Source organism: Sciurus carolinensis, chromosome 5 (assembly GCF_902686445.1).
Source record: "Sciurus carolinensis chromosome 5, mSciCar1.2, whole genome shotgun sequence".
NCBI classification, from domain to species: domain Eukaryota; kingdom Metazoa; phylum Chordata; class Mammalia; order Rodentia; family Sciuridae; genus Sciurus; species Sciurus carolinensis.
The window spans coordinates 10,438,986-10,463,023 of record NC_062217.1 but is presented as its reverse complement, the minus strand read 5'-3'; the positions used below and the strand labels follow the sequence as shown (position 1 = coordinate 10,463,023).

General features: G+C 46.8%; 1 protein-coding gene across 5 annotated transcripts in view; it reads right to left on the bottom strand.

Annotated features, from left to right (window-relative positions):
* Nucleotides 1–7,617: 7,617 nt before the first annotated feature.
* Nucleotides 7,618–24,038, bottom strand: part of Nalcn (sodium leak channel, non-selective) — a 313,879-nt gene continuing 297,458 nt past the window's right edge. For all 5 annotated transcript variants that reach the window (XM_047553611.1, XM_047553608.1, XM_047553613.1 and 2 more), the window contains 9 exons: nucleotides 22,786–22,934; nucleotides 21,416–21,509; nucleotides 19,639–19,771; nucleotides 18,818–18,933; nucleotides 16,765–16,922; nucleotides 13,573–13,723; nucleotides 12,114–12,263; nucleotides 10,621–10,738; nucleotides 7,618–8,143 (listed from right to left, as the gene is read on the bottom strand). In XM_047553611.1, the coding sequence (XP_047409567.1) occupies nucleotides 7,950–8,143; nucleotides 10,621–10,738; nucleotides 12,114–12,263; nucleotides 13,573–13,723; nucleotides 16,765–16,922; nucleotides 18,818–18,933; nucleotides 19,639–19,771; nucleotides 21,416–21,509; nucleotides 22,786–22,934 (1,263 nt within the window). In that variant the 3' untranslated portion in view covers nucleotides 7,618–7,949. The remainder of the gene's footprint in view (nucleotides 8,144–10,620; nucleotides 10,739–12,113; nucleotides 12,264–13,572; nucleotides 13,724–16,764; nucleotides 16,923–18,817; nucleotides 18,934–19,638; nucleotides 19,772–21,415; nucleotides 21,510–22,785; nucleotides 22,935–24,038) is intronic.

Genomic DNA, 24,038 nt, shown 5'->3' with positions numbered 1-24,038 from the left:
AACTCAGGAGTGAGGCATTCTCTGCAGCCAGGGGTGGCTGAGGAAGGATGCGGGGTACCTGGAGAGTCCACCATCATGTGGACAAGGCAGGCTTCTTGAGATGGGCACTACTGCTCCCTGAACAAAGGTCAGGAAGACTCAGTTTGTGGAAAGAGGCCAATTCACCCCCAGGGATGGGTCCCTGAGTGGAGTTTCAGTTTATATCAAGTCCCATCAATGGCTTCCAGAGGGCCAAGTGTCATGACTCCTTCCCATACACGTCTCTGGGCTCAAACAGGAACAAAAAGAGGCTCTCTTCCCTGAACCCAAGGGAGCCCTGGAGGGAGTGTGCCCTGGAGTCGGAGAAGAGAACTGGGCTCAGCCTGATGCTTCCCAGTTGACTCCTTCATTCTTCTGCTTCCAGCTTTTCCTGGGTCGGTTCCGAGCTGTGTGTCTGCTTGTTGGTTTAGTTGGTTTGGTACCAGGGATTGAACTCAGGGGTGATTAGCCACTGAGCCACTTCCTCAACTCTTTTTTATTTTTTTAAATTTTGAGACAGGGTCTCACTAAGTGGATGAGGCTGGCTCTGAACTCGCCATCCTCCTGCCTCGGTCTCCCCAGCCTCTGGGGTCGCAGGTGTGCGCCACCACGCCCAGCCCCCTACAGTGTTTCCATGTGAACTGAAGACTGAAGGAGAAGGCAGTTCCTGCAGTCTGATGGATCCTGAGATGACAGCCCTCACATTCCCAGGGTCAATGAGACTCAGGAGCTCAAGGCTACAGCTTGTGGGAGGTAACGTAACCCCTAAGTGTCGATAGTGACACAGCCTTGTGGACAAGACACCCCCTTGACAACAGACACACATTGAAGGACAGAGCCCAGCCCCTCTCTTCCCAGCCTGCTTTCCCTTCTTCCTTGGAGAGGAGAAACGTAAGAAGCCCAGTGAATTGAGCGGGCGCTTTGCTTCCTGTCCTAGCAGACAGGTGTCTGGATTCCAGAGGCTGACGGGAGCGCACCTGAGGTTGCAGTCACTCACCTCTACGGGGGATAAACCCACAGTCATGGTGATGGCTGGTTTTGTGTGTCAGCCCGTCCAGGCTGCAGTTCCCATGTGTTGCTGGGAAGCTGTGTTTTAGATGTGATCGGCACTTAAATCCATAGGCTACCACCCGTGGTGGGAGTGTGTCTCATCCAATCAGCTGAGGGCCTTGATAGCATGACTGGAGGGAGGGATTCTGCCTGGAGACTAACACAGGCACCCTGCCTGCATTCCCAGCTGCTGACACGCCCTACAGATGTTGGACTTGTTTTCATCTCCCACAAATGGCATAAGCCAATTCCTTAAAATCTCTCTGTCTCTTACACACAAGCACCCACCCACATACACACACACACACACACACACACACACACACACACACACACAAGATGATGCAGACCCTCATGGTAGACGGGGGTGGTAGAGGAAAGCAGCACAGGAAATGTCACTCAGGAAGCAAGAGAGAGCTCTGCTCACCAAAGACAAAGTATAAATCCCAAAGGCGTATCCCCAGGACCTACTTCCTCCAGCCATATCCTCCCTGCCTACAGTTGCTGTCCAGTTAATCCATATCAGTGGATCAGTCCGCTGATTAGGTCACACCCCTCATTACGTAATCATTCACCTCCTCAGCCTCTTGCATCGTCTCACACGGGAGCATTGGGGAGACACCTCACATCTAAACCATAACAGTGTGTGGCGGCTGTTTGCTTCCACACGCTGACTCACAAACGTGGACCTCCTTGTTAACTCTGGGAACGTGGATCTTGTGTCTTGGGCTTCTGGAAGGGAACAAGGGCTCAGGGTTGAACGTCTTCCTTAAGCTGGGGCAAGCTGAGGTCAGCTTCTCTGTTTTCTGAAAGGCCAGTCTAATGGCTATTGCCAGGGACAACTGCCAGGGTTCCTGCTAGGGGTTGAATTTTGTCTCTCCCCAGATTCACACATTGAAACCCCAATACCTGGCACTCCAGAATGTGACTATTCAAAGACAGTGTCTTTGAAGAGGTCATTCAGGTAAAATGAGGTCATGTGGGTGGGCCTTCATCCAATACAGACATATCTTTTTTCTGAATAATTTTGATAGAATCTATGGGGAATCCGTGGAAATGGAGGGCTGGCTGTGTTCCTCCTGCCTTCCCTCTCCCTCCCATATTCCATTTTACACACTGCCTCCCATGGCACAGGTCCGTTCTTGCGTCATTAGGATAATGTCATTCCCTCCCAGCTCTTATGACTGTGCTGGTTACAGCCCCGGTGAAGTGGGGGACGTCGTTTCTTTATGCCCTGACCAAAGCCAATACTCTGGTCTTCCCTTTGGATGCTCAGAGGACTTGGAATTCATCTAACTGGTAGACTGACTTCCTCTTCCACGCTTTTCCTCCACAACTATTCCAAACATCAGTTGAGAAGCTGCTTCCCTATTTGTATCGGAGATGGGGAATGAGGAGGGTGGGATCCAGGAACTATGAGGTCTTCAAGACGAGAAAATCAAAGGCAGCCAGTGGGTCTGGAGTGGAGTGAACAGAAGTGGGTGTAGGGAGTAGTGGGACCTGCCAGGGAGAGACAGACCTGGACAGGGATTCTGAAGAGGTCGGGTTGCTCTGGGCTGCCTTGGTCTGCTGGGGTAGCTGGCCGGTGCCTGCAGCTTGTTTCCTCCCCATGTCTTCCCAGGCAGCCGGGTCCCACTCCTTCTCTGCGGGTGGGATTTCTCCTGGAACCTCGGGCCCTCCCCAAGTGCCTCTCGCTGCTGGGGACGGCAAGGAGGGCTATCCCCCTGCGCCTGGCCCATCTCTCTGGTCTCAGCCAGAGTGCAAAGTGACCACATTATTGTGGTCACAGGGCAGCAGACTGTGCATCCTGCCTCCCCGAGAGGGACAGGGAACGAGACACCAAGCTCAGTCCTGGGTCTGTTGAGCAGTTCCCGGGCCGCGGGCAGCTGGACCTCCTGGAGGAACCAGGAAAACTCAGGGCTCCCTTGTGTCCCATCAGGCAGGTTCCTGTGGACTGGCTCACGCCCGCCAGGATCCTGTTCCGCCCCTTCCCAGGCAACCCCAGCAAGGACCCTGTCCCCCGTCCCCCAGAGCCTCTCCCCAGCCTTCCAGAGGCTCCCCTATCTGGAGGTGGGGCAGGTCCCCTTGCTTTGGGGCTCCCGCTCCCTGTACCTGCGTCTCCCTCTGGCCAGCCGGTTGTCTGAACCTTGCTTTAGGTTAGTGCCCCCTCCCTGCCGTCATCCCTGGAGGGCCAGAGTGCTCAGCCTGTGCTGGGCCTTGCTGGGGCTGGAGGGTGGTGGGGACACCCTGCACCCAGGTGGACCTGCCCCTTGCTGCGGATCGCAAGGGCCCTCTGGCTGCGGCGCCCTGGCTTTGATTCAGCAAAGACCTAAGGAGCGAGGAGTCTGTGTGGGGGCAGTTTCTAACAGAAGTGGGAAGGATGGCACCTGAACTGCAGGTGGAAGTTTGCATGAGAAGGGACATCTGCTTCTCTGAGGTGTGGGATGTTCAACCGGAGGACAGGAGGGAGGGCAGAGCTGTATTGAAGGGAAGGTGAGGGAAAGGGAGGTAGCTCATCACAACCAACGTCATTTGCCATATCTGGGGTCTTCCTTTCCAGCCCCAAGGCCCTCTTCATATTGGTATCATGGAGGCAAAGGCCTGGGCGGGATGTGTGCACAGAACCCACCAGTCCAGGACCGTGTCGTGCAGCCTCTCAAGGTTGGCAGGACCCTGGAGGATCAACTGGTCAGCCAAGAGGGGCTGGGAGGGGAGGTGTGCCCCTCCTGCAGCCTCTTCCAGCACAAGCTGTCCTAGCACTTGACTTATCCGCATCTCTGTTCCTCCTGTCCCTGGACGGATCAAAGCCAACCTTTCTCCGACTCGGATTCACTGTGAGAGACTTGAACGACTCACACAGTAAATCGAACACTAAGGTTTCAGAAGTCTTTCTTTTTTAAAAGACCAAACCAAACCAAACAAAGAAAAGACATCTTTACTCAGATGTCACCCTCTGCAGAAGTTGAAAAAAGAAGAGGAAAAGGAAAGAAGAGAGAGAGCTCATACTCTTCATTTTGGGGTGTGTTTTAGGTGTGGTGCCAAAAAGGTATTTTATAAAAATAAAAATTCTCTCTGTGGAGGTTGAGCTGCATCAAAACAACAAAAAACAAAAAATAAAAAAAAAAAACAAACCCCCCCCAACAACAAAAAACAAATAAAAAAACCCCAAAAAAGTCAAACAAACAAACAAACAAAAAACACAACAACAACAAACCCCAAAAAACAAAAGTCTCCAAGTCAATCACTGTTTAAAATATTAGACTTAGGCAGACTCCAAACCTGGCTATAACCTTAGCTGAGAAAGCAGAAGCTATTGGGCAGTTGATGATTCTCGTGGGTAGGTTAGACAGCTAGTTAATGATTGGAGTATGGTGCCAATCAGTTCAGAACCAACTCATTCAGCAGATTTTTGTGGGGCCTCTCCAGTAAATGAAGTGAGCAAATTCCTTCTTTCGCCTTTTTATTTTTAAAGCAATATGCTGAATTTTGACTCAGACAGGGTATGAAACTCAACTAAAATTACAAAGAAAGTAACCAGTAAATCTTGGATTTGAAAGATCTGTCATACTGCACAGCCCATGATCTTTGGTCTGTACTGGTGGTTTCCAAACTGTGTTCCTTGGAGTATTGGGATGGTTTGGGCCATCTTTGGGGACGGGAGTGAGTTGTGGGTATGCATTAGTTTCCTACGGCTACTGTTACAAAGAATCCCAAAGCTGGGTGGCGTGAAACCATGAAAATTCGTTGTTTCATGTTTCTGTAGGTCAGAAGTCTAAAACCAAGGCTGTGCCGAGCCGCTCCCTCCGTGTGCCATGGGGCAGACGCTTCCTGGCCTGCTCCAGCTCCTGGTAGCCCCGGCAGCCTCTCCGTTTGCAGTGGCCTCACTTAGTCTCTGCCTCGTCTTCACATGGTGCCTTCCCCGTGAGTCTTCAAGGCACCTTCTCTTCCTGTGTGTCTCTCTTCACATATAGACATCAGGATTATTGGATTAAGGCCCTCTCATTCCAGTGTGGCCTCATCGTAACTTGACTGATCACCTCTGCAAGTACCCTATTTCCAACTAAGTCACATTCACCCAGTGCCAGGGGTTACGACTTCCCTTTATCTTTGGGGGACACAATTCATAATGGTAGTGAGAAGAAGGCATGTGAATGGGTTTCTCATCTTCACCCCAGCTTCCACTAGGCTATTCTGCTTTCGTTCAGTTAGAGCTTTGGATCCTTTGAAAGAGTTTGTTTGAGAAAGAGTGCCATCGCAAGACGATGTATTAAAGACCACGATCTACAGTGTGCCCAAAGAAACAGGCAAACACACCATTCAACTGCCCTGGAAACTGCTTTTGTGCAAGGCATTGAATAGCGGCTTTTCTTCTACGTGCCCTTACTTACTCAGCTTGTGCAGGGCACAAACAGCCAGTCACTGCTGATGGGCTTTGGTCTGGATCCACCACTAAGAACAGAGTGAGTGGTACCAGCCCAGTCATTGTATACCTCCCCTTCCTTTGAGCCCCCTTGAACTGCCACATGGGCACCGTGTGTGTGGTCTCTTTTCTCTTGGGGGCTCTGCATCAAGCATTCCATCCCTTAGGCTCTTTGGTGCCCTTAGAGCTGACACTTCCTGAATTAAAGGCAATGGGTGGCAAGATGACTGAACTGGTATCAGTGGTTGGCTCCCTAAGGACCAGGGGATGCTGTGGCCTAAGCTCTCCTATCTGCATCATTGGGTCATTCATATGTTCACATTTGGAGGGGTCAAATTTAAAAGAGGGTGGCCCCTATCTTCTCTGGCTTGCTGTCTGCTCTGCCTGCTTCGGGAAATGAGCAGAGGCCAGGCCCTGAGGAAGTATTTCGCTGCCTCCTGTAATTGAACATGGAGGGTGCTGTGGCTTTAAGTACATTGCCATTCTGTCCTCGCTTCTCTGCACAACGAGCGATGTTCTCCTGGACATCAATTACAGACGTTGCAGGAAGGCTCAGCAGTTTTGTGAGAATAAAGCTGTATCACTCAAGTGTGATGAACCAAAGAAAAAGCCCTTGTTTCTAATCTAGCACTAGTACAGACCCGAGCCCTAGCCTGGGTCCTGCCTTCTAGGCTTCACCGTGGGTTTGGAAGGCCCTTGGAACCCACTCAACCTTATCAGCACAAACATAAAAGGGACATTCTGGCTCAGGGAATTGAGCTGAAATGAATATTGGGGCAGAGTTTTTGCCAACCAATTATGGGCTGAATATTCAAGACAGGGTGTTTAAAGTGCCAGTTACCAAGTACTCCCCACTACACACAAGAAAAGGGTTTAAAAAAGATCAATTTAGTGTAAATTCTTTTACAAATTCAATATTTATTTTATCTCTTTATGTACAAAAAGTAAATGCCAAATGAACATAAAACCAAATAAAATCCCTGTGGTTGCACTGACTTAGCCACCCATTACCTCACGGGCACAATTAACCATATGAACAATATCCTGTCACTACAACGTTACATTTGTGATTCAGAAGGAATGTGATATCTGGCTAGATGAAGTGTTAAAGAGTGGAAAAGATATCATAAAGCAACATGGGAGTGAAAGAATTCTTAGATAATCAGTCTGAAATCTATTTAAACAGCAAATCTCCAATCAATAGTAATATCAAGGACGCACTTGACGTCTACTTGGTTGATTCAGCGCGAGAACCCAACAGCACTTTGTACTCATTTTGCATTTCTTGTTTTCCCAGAGGATATGGACCATGGATGGGTGAACAAAAATGCAATTAATTTGTGGGGTAGCAACACTGGGGATTCAGAGTAAGATTTTGCAGGGCACTATTATTGTGGAGGTTTAGGTAGCAGGGGACTCGGAATATATCTTAGTAACGATGTGTTGGGATCAAACCATAATGTTCCTGTTGATTGATGACTAAACAGAAGTGAAGCCAATGTTAATGTTATGCACACAAACATTTCTTAATAAGCAGAGTTGCAAAGTTTCATTGTTTTTGCTAAACTCAGTTCCTAAGGGCTTTTTAAGAAAGGTGGTGTTTCTGTATCCCCGTATCCCTCAAATAATGTATCTATAGGTTTGTTTTAAACCACTTAGCATCAGGGTCACTTTCTTTGTCTGGGATCTGCACATGCAGTCTTCTTGGAAACAGACAAACAATATCTTAGAGTAACTGAAGACAGAAGTCAAATTTTTTTCTGACCTCCAAATATATTGTGCATATTTAAAAAAAATAACATGAGAGAAAGAAGATTCTTTTTAAAATTCAGAATCTGTAGTTTGCGAAACTACTGTCATTTAGGCATGAGCTCGGTGCTGACCTTTTCAGATCAATCATTGATAAGAAATTCTCCCAAGAGAAGTACTTCTAGTGGAAATGCAAAGAATGTGAAGGAAAGCTGAGACTCCTGTAGCAAATACACCAGCCACGGTGGGCTTAGCACTCTTGGTGGGTAAAAATGACGCACAAGAGCACGCATGAATATACACCTTAGTTTACAAAGACAATATGTGACATTTTTAAATATCTACATCTGTTGTTGGTATAGTTTCTAATATTATCAATACTGTCATTACACAAATACTCTTTTTTTTTTTTTTTTATCTTTTTGTGGTGCTGGGGATCTAGCCCAAGGCCTCATGAATGCTAGGCAAGTGTTCTACCACTGAGTTATACCCCCAACCCCAATTTTTCTTGGATATATGATAATAATCCAACAGACACAACTTTGACCTATGGATCTTTATGCCTTCCTGTGGCAGGACAAAAACCAACTGAAAACATCTTCCACCCAGTTGGAATTAAATTATTTATCAATAATGGGCTGCTCACTGGACAATAAATGAAAATATTAGAAAGCAGTCTTCCCTGCTGGACCTCCTTCTGTATACTTTCCACCTAGACATCCAGAAGGTCATCTCCACTCTCGTCGCTCTCCACAGTCAACTGCCTCGTCCACCACTTCTTCACCTCAGAGCCGCAGGAGGCCGCGTCCGTCACGGGATTCATCTTGCACACCACGGATTTCATTTTTATCCTCTCTCCGCATGGGAAGGTGATGGCGGGTGGTGGCTGACTTGGTAGACTGGGGTCTGTGGAATGAGCAAGGGTCCTGTGAGCAACCTGGTGCGGCTTCTTACAGCAGCCCTTCCTGGAACACCTCCACATTCCCATCTGCGATGCTTCTGGCTCCCAAGTCCTACCCCAGATGTTGAGTAAGAAATTTTTTCAGCATTTGATTCTTTACACTCTATTTTATGTCTTATTCATGGACAACTAATAATAGCACTTGGAAAAATATGCTGCTTGCCCCTTTACTTGGAGATGATTATGAAAACCAGAAAATCACGAAGCGTTCCAAACTGGGTAAACAGGAGTGTCACAGAAACGTGTGAGCTGGTGTTCATTAGCATATGCATGTAAAGAAAAAAAAGGCAAAGAAAGGACAGTGTAGTGGATGGTAAAGAGGGATGTGGTGAGGGTGTGCAAAGAGAGATGTCACTTAGGGTCCCCAGAGTCACTGCCTCGGGTCCCATTCTGTAACCTGGAGCTGTGCAGCCCTGGGCAAGTGCGCGCCTCCAGCGGTTTCCTCCTTTGTAAAAGAAGAGAATGTGAATGCTCCCCTTGCACGGTCGTGAAGACTCTAACAGGCGATATGGGATGACTTCAGTGCACAGCACGACACTGGTACATCGCCGGTGCCCCGAAGACGCTCTTTTCCTTCCTCCTTGACTCCACAAACTCAGCAGGTCCCCAGGGGCATTTTCATCGCCATTTGGCTTTGGGGTCCCATGGGCACAGACCATTGCAGGAACTTTGGCCCTGAAGTGAATATGGGAGAAGGTGCATCTCCCCCAGAGCTTCTCTCCAACCTCTTCCTAAAGTGCCCGGGCCTCCAGCACGGTCCCTGCCCTATCACACCACATCCAGACTAAAGGAACATCCTCCCACTTGCAACCTGCCCCTGGGTGCTGCCTGGGACAATTCACTCTGGACTGCTGCCATATGGACCTCCATAAGCACAGATCGAGGGTCACATCTGGCTCAGAGGTCTTCTCTGGCAGCTCACTGCCTGGAGGATGAAGTGGAAACTACTTAGCCTGTGATTTTAGGCTTTGCATGTCCTGGCCTTTCCTTGAACAGTTAGGTCACCTCTGATCCCCAAATAACAAACTCCTGGATATGAAAAAGGTCACTGTCCTTGGCGGTGGCTTTGATGAAGAGCCAGTGAACATCTGTCACAGCTCAGTGGAATAATATGCTGAGAGGACTTCCCTACAGCATGTACCTTCTCACCTGGATTGGGCTGAAGCGGGGCACAGTTAAAGGGCAGGGGGAAGCCCCACTTTACTGGGCTCAGTTCTCTAAAGTGAGAACCACGTGCAGAGGACACTGGGCTGTGTGTAGCAGTGCTCTCTGACAGCCATGCCCTTAATCAGTTATCCTGGCTTTCCAGAGACCCACATTTCTTTAAAAGAAAAGTCTTTCATTTAATCAGTGAAATGTTTGAAAATAATAGAATCGTAAGATTCAATGAGGGGACCTAAGGAACACACCCAGAATAGTGACGGACACTGCGTAGTGTTGTGATTGGCATTATTACCATTACTGTTGAGGCAACGCAGACCGCATGGAGACAGCGAGCTGCACAGCTACCTCGTGAAAGCCGAGGTAGAGCAGGGCCTGGGTCTGTTTGGAGAATTCCGTGGCATTTTCTGATGATCATCTGCCCATTCTCTCTTAGAGAAAGTGAGCTTTCCCCTCTGTGTGACGCCTGGAGCACATGCAGGAAGCCCTTGGACACCCGTCCTCCTTCCTCTCTGGGTCGTGGCTACCACACACCCCGTGCTGTGAACAGGCGCTGCCTTCTCAGCCCTGGCAGTGAAAGTGACAGCTAAGAGACTTACATTTAGAGAAGCTATTTTGAGAAGGCATTTTGAATAAGGGGATGCATTTTTCATGGTTTCACTGTTTGAAAATAATCAGGCACAGACCTTGCTATAGTTTGGATCTAGAATGTTCCACAAAGGCCCCTGTGCTAAAGGCTTGGTTCCCCAGGTTGGTGCTATTGAAAGGTGGTGGAACACTTAAGGGTGGGGCCCAGGGCGAGACTTAGGTAATTGGGAGTGTGCCCTGGGAGGAGACTGTGTAACACAATCTCTCTCTCTTTTCCTTCATTCTCTCTCTCTCCTCTTCCATGCTGGGGATTAAACCCAGGGCTATAGCTAAGTGCTCCACCACTGAGCCACAGCACCAGCCCTTCCCACTTCCTCTTTGCTTCTTGGTTGGGACGGGGCGTGTGGCTTCCTCCACTACGTATGCTCCTACCACAATGCAGGGCCTCGCTACAGCCCCCAGAGCAACAGGCCAACTAGCCACGGAACTAAACCTCCAAAACTGAGGCGGAATATGCTTCTCCTCTTTTTAAGTTGATTATCTCAGTTATTGGCTATAGTCACAGAGAGATGACTAATACAGACCTGTATTTTGGAATTCAAGACCCAAAACACACAGAGAGTAACTACCTACGAAAGGCCCCCACAGGTGGTGGAATGACTGATGTACGTACCAGAGGGCCGACACCACTGCCCGACCTTCCTCTGGGGCTTCTCAGTCTCGGATGCGTCCTGCCGACTTCCTCCTCTATCTGACAGCGTGGGGCTCAGGAGCTGCTGCTGGCTGCTCGTCTGTGTGGGAGAAGAATTCAGCAGTCATGACTCTTCTTTCTTACAGCATATTTTCACTTGGCACCTAATACTCATGCCTAGTTATGGGGTACAAAAGGAAGTTATGGCTCTTCTTTTTAAAAACATTTTTGATTGATGACATTTGTACAAATATGTGGGACCTTGTATTAATTCAGCCCATGTGTACAGTGTGTGGTGGTGAATCAGGGTAATCAGCATTTCTATCTGCTCAGGGGTTTATCATCTCTGTGAGTTGGGAACCTTTGGACCTTGTCGTTATTTTGAAATATATCAGGGAGCCAACAATATAAAATCCACAAGAAACAGCTAGCTCTGGAGCCTCCTGCCAGGCCCTGGGGCTGCAGGCTTCAGGAAAGACCTTGGCCCGTGACTGTGCTGCTACACACCACAAGCTGGGGGTCTCTGTGCAGAAGGCTGGACGGGCTCCACATGGTTAACTGCAAATCACAACTGGGACCTTGTAAAGGAGCAGGAAGCCCCTGCCTGCTGCATCTCATGCACAGACAGGGTTTTCCAGGATGTTGGTGATGCCTGTGATGTTTTATAGATGTGTAGATTTGAGTTTAGAAATGAAAACGTCCTGTGTTTTAGTCAAGAAACTCCTCCAGCCATCTTCCTGAATGGCGTGTGCTTCTCAGACGCCTGGCTCAGAAGAACAAATCTTCAATAGGTCTGATTAGCGAAGGAGGTTGAAAGTCATGTGCAAACATTTACACAGACTGGACTGTGAACGTCCTCGGCTTAAGGAGGGGCAGGCAAGCTTCAGGCTGGAGCCTCGTGGAAACCTTCTCCCCTAGGCTAGGCAGTGATCTCTCCAGGCTCAAATTCAGCCCCAAATATGTTGCTAACCCTTTAGCAAAAGAAAAACAAAACCCAGAAAACAAAGGGAAAAACCCAGCATTATTCAATTCAGGGTGTTAGTATTTTTTAGTATCTACATGGTATAGTTCAGGTCTTGACTTTCCCCCAAAGGTCTTGTGTTGAAGTGGTCCCCAGTCTGTGGCACTATCCAGAGGTGGCAGAACCTCTAGGAGGTGGGGCTTGGTGAAGGGCAGTCAGGTCCTGGGGGCCATGTCACTGGAGGGAATCGGGACCCTGACCTCTCTTTCTCTTTCTTTTCCTGGTTGCTCACACTCTACATACTCCACCAGGAGGTGCTGCCCAAAGGGTTAGAGCCAACTGCCTCTGGGCTAAAATCTCCAAACCTCTGAGCCAAAATAAACCTTTACTCCTTCTAAGTTGATTATTTCAGGTATTTTATCACAGTGATAGAAAGCTGACTAACCCACCAGACATAAAAGAACCTTTGGAACTAACCACCACAGAATCCCCAGTGGCGAAGCACAGGCCCTACCTTGGGTGGCATGTTACGATCCTGGCTGTTGGCGTTGGCGTCCTCACTTGGCTGGGTGGTCTCGATGCTGGGAGGGTTCAGGAAGCGACTCAGCTCTTGCTGCTGGCTCTCTCTCAGGCTGTGGATGATGCTGCAGGACTGCTGCTGTTTCTATGGAAGATACTGTTGCCTCAGTAATGGAGCAAAGAGCCCAGGGTCCCCTGCCCCACCCCATGCCAGTCACACTGTCTCCTCCCCTCTCCAGAGATCTGTAGGGTTGGAAACCTCCTAGGAACCTCCAAACCACAAAGTCGCTTCAATGATCAGTTAGACTAGACTAGTAGAAAAGAGGGCCTCGAGATCCAGGGCATGCTTGGCTTTCCTTTTTCATTTGCATAACAATCAATTTGGTTCCGTTCATTGACACCAGCTTATGTTCCTTTGTGTTCCACTTTTTCCTTTTGGTTTATTCTGTGCTCACTGAACTGATGCCAGCTCTCCCTTTCCTGCAAGGTGTAAGCGGCTGAGCGCTTGGGTGGGCGAGGAAACCCCTGCCCCTGTTTGGGTTCTGGATTTTGCCGGCCCAGCCAGGAGGTGATCTGCAGGCCAGTCTGTCTTGGTCCACACTGAGGCCAGGACTCCCTGCCTCTCACAGCCCTGGCCAGCTCTGTCCTCGTCAGAGGAGCTCGTGATTTCTTTTCCCTGGGGACCTTTCCTCCTCCAACAGACAGGCATGTTTCTGCAGTTGATGTTGTTCTGACGAGCAGGATTTTTAAAAAGTCTTATATAGCCAGGTGTGGCGATGCCTGAAACCCCAGCAATTTAGGAGTCGGAGGCAAGAGGATCACACAAGTTTGAGGCCAGACTTGGACACTTAGCAAGACTCTGTCTCAAAATAAAAAAATGAATCAGGTAGCTCAGTGGTAGAACAGCCCTAGGTTCAATCCCTACAACCACAAACTCATATGAAAAAAGAAAAAACAAAACCCAAACCAAAACCTTAGATAGCGTATGCCAACACAGTATATGGTCATTCATTTATGAGTCAGAGACTCTCATAAGCTTATAGTTTGGGCAGCTGCAAGCAGATCAGTGAAATCCCTGAGAGGTGGTCTTCACAGACCAACATCATCAATGGTATGTCGGAATTGTTAGCAGCAATTTAAAAGTAGTTTTGTAAACTCAGTCTCTGTGGGTATTTCTGGAGTTTTGTGCAGTTGAGTTTATAAATATTTTAATATCTACAAATTGCTATTTAAGTGTTCATGTTAAATGAGGAAAATGGGATTCATTCGAAATGTGTTAGGGACCACTGACGGGGACGAGGCTGAACTTGGACTGGAGTCGAGGTTTGCAGCAGCGTCTGGCTGCTGTGTGGTGTAATGGCACGTCACAGGAGGTCCTGTGCCTGTGACTTGTGGGGCTCTTCCTCTGACCCCTCCTTCTCTGGGGCCCCAACCCGGAGCTGAGGCTCACTCACAGCCCGGATGCGCTTCAGACACTTCTTCAGCCACATGCGGATGGTCTGCTTGGCTACCTCCTCCTCGATGGTGTACTCCAGCTGCTCCCGCGCCAGGAGCTCCTCCAGCTGCAGGCTCTTCCGGATGTCCACAGAGCGGTAGGAAAGCATGCTGTGGGGGAGGCACAAGAGCAGCCCCGTCGGTTCCTCCGGGTTCGGGCTCTCAGACGTCTGCAGATCTGACAGATGTGTGCAGAGCGCACATCGCCAAGCCCCCGGGGTTGTGTTGGATGCCACCCCTTGACAGCTGGGAGGTTTGGGCTGGTCATGTCACTTCTGCATCTCCCTTCCCCTGTCTCTAAAAGAGGACGGTTATGGTACCCTCCTTGCCGAGTGATGCCATGAGTTAAAATGCCAAGTGCCATCTAAGAGCTTGCACAACAAAGAACAGGATAGGTGGTGGCCTGGCTTCCCAGCTGTGTCAGTACAGATCCAGAACGTATTCCGAAGGAAGCCGGCTCTCTCCATACCTCCTTCACAGTTAGCACCACCAGAGCTGGTCAATACGCTGGGCCGGGCTTCACGCACACCCCCACGCCATTTCCCTCATTATCATCTATACATCCCTCTGTATCTTCCTTACGGATTTTAGAGGATACACAGCAGGGCAATATTCACCCCCTTTGGGTCTTGGCTTGATGAGCCCAAGAGTAGTAAGTGAGGCCCACATGGTGGTGTGTTGCATTGGGGCCCGAGGGCAAGAAGGCAACCACAGCACCAGGACCGAGGGGCCCGTGACCCAAGGAAGACACAGCCCTGCCATGCAACCAGCTCTGGGGCATCATAGTGTAACTAGGGTCTCACTCAGTACCCTGCTGTGAACTCAGGCCACTTCTGAAGCCCAAATCACAGAATGGAGGTTCTCCCAAGCACAGGGTCATTGGTCCTCTGTTCTTTGTTAAGTCTCTTCCCACCATGGAGGATGGATCGAGAATCTCAGCACTGACTGTATCATACACTGGGCTTGAGGAACAGGGAAGGGCACCAGCACTATTGGTTTTATATGGTCCCTTTTACTTAGATGTACCTTTGTATTCCATAGAGGCTGTGCTATAGTTTGGATCCGGGATATTCCCAGAGTTCATGTGTTGAAGGCTTGGTCCCCAGTGCAACAGTGTTCACAGGTGGGGCTTTGGGGAAGCAATTAGCTCATGAGGGCTCTGACCTCATCAGTGGGTTAATTCACTGATAGCCGAATGGATTGCTGGGAGGTGGTGGAAGCTGAAGGCAGGAGGTAGATGGTTGGAGGAAGTAGGTCACTGGGGATGAGTCCTGGAAGGTTATTTCCCCAGCCCCCTTGTGTCTGTCTGTCTGTCTCTTCTTCCTGGCTGAATGGACATCTTTCCTCCACTGCCTCACCTTAGGCCCAAAGCAATGAAGTCTGACTGCAACCTCTGAAACCATGAGCCAAAATAGATCTTTCTCCTTCAACTTAGGTCAGGTATTTTGTTACAGCCATGGAAAGCTGACTAACAGAGATCGAATGCTAACATTAATGACAACAGTATGTATATGCGCTTCACGTTCGACCTAAGAACAATTTGTCAGTAGGAGGAAAGACTAAGTAACATTCTGAGAGAGATGACAGCCTGTTGTTCACACATATTTTCTATCCCCCATTTTTAAGCCTTTTTAGCTTGTTCCTGGAAGATATGACTAGTGAGTGGTAAAATGGAGAGAACATTCCCCAGGTCTTTCTGGTTCTGATCTCTTTTAATCTACTAGCCACAGTGTATACCCAGGAGCTTCCCAAATTTGTGACACCATACTCACTTAACCTGTCAGGTACTTGCAACGTGACCTACATAGTGACGGCTAGCCAAACACATTATTACCAAGAAACCACCTGAACTAAAATACATTTCTCCAATTAGTTTCTTTACAAAGGTGGTGGTATAGTAGCATCAATCTGTCTTTATTTTTCCATTAAATAGTAAATCCTAGCTGAGGTCAAATGACTACTGTAAATTAGAAGGACAGGTAATCATGAATGATACTTTAAGAAGCCAGCCAAGGCAGTCATAACATGACCTGAAAATATCTATAATTTCTACTGATGACAGAGACACAGACATTGGAAATGCCACTGTGGTTCACAGGAGCATGTGACCTTCATTCATGGAGGAAATGCTGTATTTCAGGGAGTGAGTGTTGAAAATAAAAACACTTGCTTTCCCTTGCAAGCTGTAGACTTCTGAATTTTTCTTTATGGTATCCTGTTTAAGAAACTATTATGGGTTGAAGGTTTCTCCCCAAAATAGGTATGTTGGGGCCCTAACACCTAGTACCACATGAGGTACTAACCCTTAGCACCTCTTGCAAAGAGGTCACAGCAGATGCACTGAGCTAAGACGAGGTCGTACTAGAGCAGGCTGAGCCCTTAATCCAATATGACTAGTGTCCTTATAAAAGGGCACACACACACACACACACACACACACACGCAGACACACGGAGAACACCGTATGAAAGTGAAGGTGGAGACTGGGGTGCTGCCTCTACAAGCTAAAACTTGGCAGGAAGCCACCGGAAGCTCAGAGAGGGTTCTGGAACAGATTCCCCCCACCAGTCCTGCCAACAGCTTGATCTCAGACTTTCAGCCTCCAGAACCATGAGACAATAAACTGTATGTTTTAAGCTACTTGGTTGATGGTGCATTGTTACAAGAGCCCCAGGAAGCCAATAGGACCTCTCAGAGAGTGAGCAGGAAAGGCAGAATCTCAGTTTGAACCTTTGACTAGGCGCTGGTTAAATGCCAGGGGCAGTGTGCGACCAGCCGAGGCACCCACTGTGGAGCAGGCCAGGAGCATGTGACCTCGGGAGCGAGAAGATTGGATTCTAGCCCCAGCTCTGCTACGGAGCCAGGGGACCCTGAGCAAGTCGGATAACTTTCAGGACAGCTCCCTCGCTGCAGAGTGAAGGGCGGGACTGTGCTCCCCCAGGTCCCTTCCCCCATCCCTTCTGGGTTGTCAGGCCACAGCTTCGCACCCCTCCCGCGTAAGGCACACTTCACGCCTGGGAAGTGTCACCCTACTTTATAACCACGGCAATGTGGCATTTCAGGCTTTGTACGTCCTTGGTCATCCTATTCACAAGCCCCCTGAGAGTCGTAGCTGGGTCTCTGGACCCTGCACCCTGAAACCCGCTCGGTACCTCAGGACGTCGTGGAAAGTGACGTCACCGCCGTTGTGCAGCCGCTCCATCTCGTAGCACATGTGCTTAAACAGGAGCTTGTCCTTGTCAAGGTCCACCTCCAGCCTCCCGCGCAGCAGCCGCAGCAGGAACTTCACGCGGAATGTGGGGATCACACCCTGGGTGGCAGAGCACAGTGCTGGTGAGTCATTGGCAGGCCCTGGGGGGTCCATGGGGTCTCTTCACAGCCACAAGCCAGAGACGGGAGCTATTCCTCAAAATGTGGCATAATTACCACCAGGCAAGAAGAAGGCTGTGGGCCTCCTTGGAGGCTGGGAGGCAGTAGGGGCACTGAGGAGGGCAGGGAATGAAAGGCTGAGCAGGAGCTTCCACCGGGGCTCCTCCTGCTCTGCAGGATCCCATTGCAGCCTGTGCAGCTGGGAGGGTGGGGAGCACACCTCCTCCCCCTGCAGCCAACACCTCGAACTCATGACTCAGCCCGCCCTGCCCCACATCACACACCCAGTAATGCACTCCCACCGAACAGTGGGCAGTGCACACACGCATGATGGAGATGCTGTGAACTTGCTAACATTTATTAAAAGCTGTTCTTGCATTGAAATCAGGGCTTCTCCATGATGAGAACACCTACATTCAAGACAATGAAGCTCCCAGCTCTGTCCTCCTTCTGGGTCAGGACAGATCTGGACCCTGAGACTCTAAAAGGTATGGCTACCTTCTAGGCTCCACGTCCTACTGCACCAAACCCAGCTCTGTCTTTGGAGGAACACGGGCAACTCATGGCTTCCTGTCAGTCAGTGGCATCTCAGTGTAAATGGGGGTGTGGTCTCCCCTAAGTGCATTGGATGAAAGCAGGCCTCTGTAGGTGACCAGCTGTCATGGAGGTATGAGAGGAGGCAGTGAGACAAAAGGACTGGGCCAGGCGCACATGTCACTATCGTGGGAGAAAACCCCGAGGGGCTGGAGCCCAGAACTTGCCTGCTCCGGCTCATTGGTCATTGTACTCTCCGTGGACTCTTCTGAAACTATTTTTGTAACTTCCTCAGATTTTCCTATTTCTTGGTTTTCGGAGGTCAGACTTTAGCTCCTCAGATGGGCCTGCATGACCTTCCTGCTAAGTTATCTGCCCTGGCTCTGCCACTATGCCATTATGACTTCAAGAAATAATACAGGTTGAGTATCGCTTATCCAAAATACTTGATACCAGAAGGGTTTCAAATTTTGGATTTTTTTTTTCAGATTTGGAAATATCAGCACAATCTGTGTAATGAGCTCTTTTGGGGATTAGACCCAACTCTAAACACATAGTTCATTTGTTTGGATTTTGGGACTAGGGATGCTCAACCTATACTAGGAATACTAATTTAGCTCACCTTTTCTTCTCCCTAGGAGAAAATAATCTCTGTAAGTACAGGGGCTTCAGTGCCTAGGTCTGTGCCTGAGTACAGAAAAGGGAAGAGAAGCAGGAAGAGGAAGAAGAAGGAAAGAAGAATATTTGTTCCACTCAATCTAGGAGGAGGAGGAAGAGGAGGAGGAGGAGGAGGAAGAACCTGCTGCTGCTTTGGCTAATGCTGAAATTTTGTCTAAGTTTTATGGTTAAAACAGTCACATAATAACTCAGAAGTAGCTCAGAATAACACTTCTGGATTCCACTTGTAACTCCTTTGTATTTTTAATCAGGATGGCGGCTGGGAGTCAAGGCGACTGCGAATCTGTAATATACTGTGCTTTTGCTGGTTTCAGTGCCGCTCCTTCTCCTGCCCTGAGCCCAGGCTGATTCCTCCAGGGGCTCTCTGGCATCCTCTCCTTGCCAACTTCCTGAAAGTTTAAAGAGGAGTCCCTGCTTGGAAAGGGCATAAAAGGAGGGACTCTTCTGTCCCTCTTGCCTCCTGGCATATTGGGCTGAATTGTCAATGACAGCTTTCTGCAAGCTGCCAGTGGCCATTCAGAATTCAACACATGTCAACTGCCAACCACAAGATGACTTAAACATCTGAGATGCATCATCGGGTCTCTGTGGGGCGGGACCTGAAGCCACAACCCACTCTCCTACCTCCCTTTTATCATCCACCATATTCCATATGATTTGAAAGTGACGAAGATCGTTGTAACTTAGAAGCTGGTCCTCCTCGGTGGAATAAAACAAGGAGAAGTTCTCTACTATTATGGCTAAAAGATAAAATTAAAAAAAAAAAACAGAAAAATTCAGAAGTTAGACAATGACACCAATGTGTCATTTTTAAGAAAAGTCAAACAACTATAAAGTCAAACAACTATTCTAAATAATGAATTTTACCACCCACATAATAAAGCCAAAATTTGAAAGTGCTTTTAGTAAGGTTTTCCAAGTTGGCATGTTTTACACCGGGACTGAGCTATTTATCCAGCTCTTGCCTTTCCAAAACACAAGGGTCCTGGGTATAAACACACTTCTGTTCATGTGGACCTTTGAGCCAGCTGGCTGTCACTCTTAGTTGAGAGTTCCAGGGCAGTTCTTAAAGGCCATTTTGGGGTCTGGGTGGCCCCACAACTAGGTGAACATCATGTATTTTCAAAAACAAAAATGTGGTATTTCAAGTCCATGAAGGTTGCCTTATATTTAGGTTCCTGATATTTGTTCAACTCAATCCATGGGGAGAGTTCTTTTGAAATTAGTGATTATAATAAATAGTCCGATTCCTGAAATTGCAATCAACTGTCATTTGCATGCTTTTGAAAGGCCTTTCCAGCTTCTGGATTGAGAGGCAACAAATTATAATTAATGCCATGAAACACCCACCCCAAGCAATCCAGAATAATTACTTGTAAATTGTACCTAATTATGTAAGTCCCTGAGTTGAAGTAGATGAAAAATACTCAATGGACATAACCTACCTACGAGCAGATTTAGCATGATGTAGGCGATGATGACATAAAATGAGCAGAAGTACATAAGTGCTCCCGCATAATTCCCACAGTCCGTCGCCCAGTAGGTGAACTCATCTGGAGTGCAAAAGGGGGGCTGGACCTGTGGGGAGAAGGAGGAGAGTGAGAGGAGAGAAGGACACCAATTTCTGCTGACTGGAGTTAGCAGAAAGAAGATAATTAACCAGGTAGAATATAATTAACTTCAAAATTGTCTTGCAAAAGTCACGTACAATGGGTCCATAGCAGACTGAAAAGAATATTTCACTTGCACTATGCTTTTAGTCTTGTGGAATCCTGATCTCACTGCCATTGTTAGGAGCACAATAAAAATGAACCAGTTTCCTCCATCAGATAAGCTTTCTGTCACCTCCATTAGCTCTGAGTGGTCAGCAGACACTATAACTGAACCACAGAAAGTCAAATAACAAGGCTTTTGAAATGTTTCTAATTTCATCTGAAGTGCAAAAGAGGGGCTGGACCTGCGGGGAGAAGGAGGAGAGTGAGAAGAGAGAAGGACACCGATTTCTGCTGACTGGAGAAATGGGTTAAGATCTAGGAAGGTGGACTGGCTATAGCAAGTTCACATTCATGTTGCACAAGGAGTAATCCACATTCCTGGGACATAATATTATGGGATAGCACAAGATTCAGATTATCATCTTTAGGGGCCCATTAAAGTGTCAACAGCCCTGAGAAACTGTCCTGGTGTCTTTCAGCTCTTTCTTCTATATTCCTACAGCATTCTCTTGGTATTTTTATTTAGAATTTATTCAATTCTGCCTTGGATGATATTTGATTTGGAAAATTCTGTCTCCATTATTCATGAAAGAAGTTCTCTACCTCTTATTATGTGCTAGGCTTGTGTCAAATGTTGGAGATAGACTAGTAAGAAAGATGTAAGCCCTGTCCCTTGATGTGCCTGACAGTCTGTATGGAATGTGCAACATAAGGCCCACCAGCTCCATGGGGTAATGTGAATAAATTTGTGCTAATTTACATTAAATAAAATTGAATGTAAAGTTCAATTTCTAGGTTACACTGGTCCCATTTTAATCACTTAGCAGCCACATATTGCTAATGGTTTCCTAAATGGGACAGCACAGATTTCTACCATTGCAGAAATTTCTATAGGACAGCATGGATCTGGAAGGCGAGAGGGGAGTGAAATTAAATAATGTAAGCCAATAACTCACTAGAGCTGTGATACTTGCTGCAATGGAGAAATAGTGTTGTAAGATCATATGCCACAGTGAGTGCAGAATACCTCAAGAAACCGAGGCATCAACTGAGACCCGAGGATGGTGGAGAACTATCCCAGATGAGGCAGAATACCAAAGGAAGAGTGGCCAGAGCCTGTGGCATCAGCTGTTTGAAGACACCCTGGACTTGGTGAAGACCCACTTAGCATGGTACCCAGATGAACTAGGGGCTCAGTGCATTCAGTATCTGTTGATGCACTATCTTAAAGAAGTGGTGCTCATCTCTTTGACCGCCAAGATGTTAAAAGTAGGAGGGAAAGAACAGTGCTCAAATAAGTATATTTATTGACTAGAACTACAAGTTCAAGTTCAGTTGAACTGTATTTACATTAATTAATGTATAAAAATATAACTTATGGACCAAAAGGCCAGAATATGTAGAATTATACAAGGTCTTAACAAGGACCATACCACCAATATTGCATTGCCAAAGGTGTTATGCTGATTCTAAGGACAGGCTCTGATAAGGGTGAGGAGATATTTACCATACAATCATGCATGATTTTGTTCCAGTCTTCACCTGTGACAATTCGGAATAGTACAGTAATAGCTTTGCCAGCTGAAGAAAAGTTCGCATGCCTAATTTAAGAAAACAACAACAACAGGATGTGAATAGTGTGTTTTTTTATGAAGTAGTATGGTTTGTCACCACCAAAACAGGTTATACCCTGTTTGTCATTTATACTTGCTGGAAGTGTAGCCATCTGAATAGAGCGACTCCAGACTGGCCACAGATTGCCATTCATCTAGAATGACTGAGTGAGCAGCTTTAGCTACTACAAGTGAATCCTTCTTTCACTTGGACTATGGTATAAAAAGGGAGAACCAATGTTTTCAAATAACAATTTCTTCAAAAGAGCATATTTGTGCCGAGCACAATGGTGCACGCCTGTGATCCCAGCAGCTCAGGAGGCTGAGGCAGGAGGACTACAAATTCAAAGCCAACCTCAGCAACTTAGCGAGGCCCTGAGTAACTTGGCGAGATGCTGTCTCAACATAAAAAATAAAAAGGGCTGGGGCTGGGGCTCAGTGGTTAAGCACTCCTTGGTTCAATCCATGTTACCAAAAAAAAAGCAAGTTTGTATATATTTTGCTGTGTAAGGACCTTTAAAAAAACATGACATGCTCCCATAAAATTTAAGATAAACTTTCTTTAATTTAATTTATTTATTTATTCTTATTAAAATCTTTTTTATTTTTACAAACTGCATTTTGATTCATTGCACACAAATGGGGTACAACTTTTCATTTCTATGGTTGTACACAATGTAGATTCACACCATTCATGTAATCATACATATACATAGGGTATTACTGTCTGTCTCATTCTACTATCTTTCTGTCCCCCACCCCCTCCCACCCCTTTTTCCTCCATGCCATCCAATAAGTGTATGACAAGATGGGGGGGTGGCATGGGAAGAGAAGAATGAAGGAACTTTGGATGGTGTAAGATAACATTTGAAAAACACTTTTAATACATAAAAACCATCTTGGGGGCTCTAATTGCCATATTTTGCTGTAAAAGAAAACCATCTTAAGATAGTTGCATCCAAAACAGAATTTTTTGGCAATGCATGGATAGAACAATCCTGCATGTTGGTAGAATTATGGATTATTTTTGATTTCTTTTATTCTGAATTTTATAAGATTTCTAAATTAAACATGCATACCTTTTTCAATCAGAAAAATGTCATTTAAGTCTGGTTACTATTTTATTTTAATTTCCAACTGATTCCTTTCCTTCCCTTTTCCCCCCATGTCTTTGATAGACAAAGTACTCTAAAGTCCCTATTCATGATTTGGTTACTAAAAACGTTTGCTTGATAAATAAATAGAAAGATAAATAGGAACCGACCTGTTAATGTTCTCTCCGTATTTCACGGTACCAAAGAGAACCACGCCAGCAAAAGCGTAACACAGCAGCAGAAGGAACATCCCCACAATGATGAAGAAGCTCTTGTACATGCTGACAACCACCGTCAGGAGCAGCATCTTCAGAGTCACCTGGGATGGGGGTCGGGGAGAGAAGGAAGAGAGAGCAGTTAACTCGGGAGCCAAGCGGGACCTGAGAGGAGAGCAATAGGAAGTAGGCTGGCTCCTGAGTGACTTTCATGAGCATCAGGTGACAGTTGCTTCCTAGTAGGTACTATTTATTTATTTATTTTTTGGTATCAGGGATTGAACCCAGGGGTGCTTAACCACGGAGCCACATCCCCAGCCCCTTCTTAAATATTTTATTTAGAGACAGGGTCTTGTTGAGTTGCTTAGGGCCTCACTAAGTTGCTGATGTGGCTACGAACTTGCGATTCTCCTGCCTCAGCCTCCCTAGCTGCTGGGCTCCTGGCTTCTTAGTGGACATTAAATCTAAACATTATTCAAAAACCATCAGGCACTGAGAATTCCATTCATATTTTAAACTGTTCAGTCTCTTCCTCCAGGTTAATAAAAGGAACAACACGATCTTTCCTGTCTTCCATTTTCTCTTCTCTTGAGTCCCTATTCTCTCTAAGGGCTTATGTGTGTTTTTGGTCTAGAGAAAGTAGACTCAGCTTGCTTTCACAAAAGCAAACCTAAATAGTGGTATAATACTGAATAACCATCAAATGTTAAATATATTGATTATGTGGATCTATGGAATGCATATATGAAATAATATCAGTAGCCAAAAAACTATCTCTAAAAATGAAAACTTACAGATAGAACGTATGCACAAACATGAACAAAGAATATAAAGAAATCTAGAATGGTGGAATCATAACTGTCATTAAATATTAGCTTTCTTTGCAGTAAAGTTACTTCATTTAAAATAAAAACAATAAAAACATAGACACATTTTAGTGACCATTGATTTTTGTGTTTATGGCTGATATTTTAAATTGATGATGATTGAGTTTAACTTAGCAAGTATGAAGAATAAATTAAACAACATAAATGGCAAGAGACATCCCAAAATAATTAAGCTACTGATTTAATACGTAGTGTTTGTTAATCCTGACTTGGTGATTTCTGGTAGTTTGTTGACTGCAGCCCTAATCACCCAGGATGGCTGAAGCAGGTTGACCCCTTGTTGTTCATGGCCTATGTGACTTTTGCTAGAATATTCTTTCT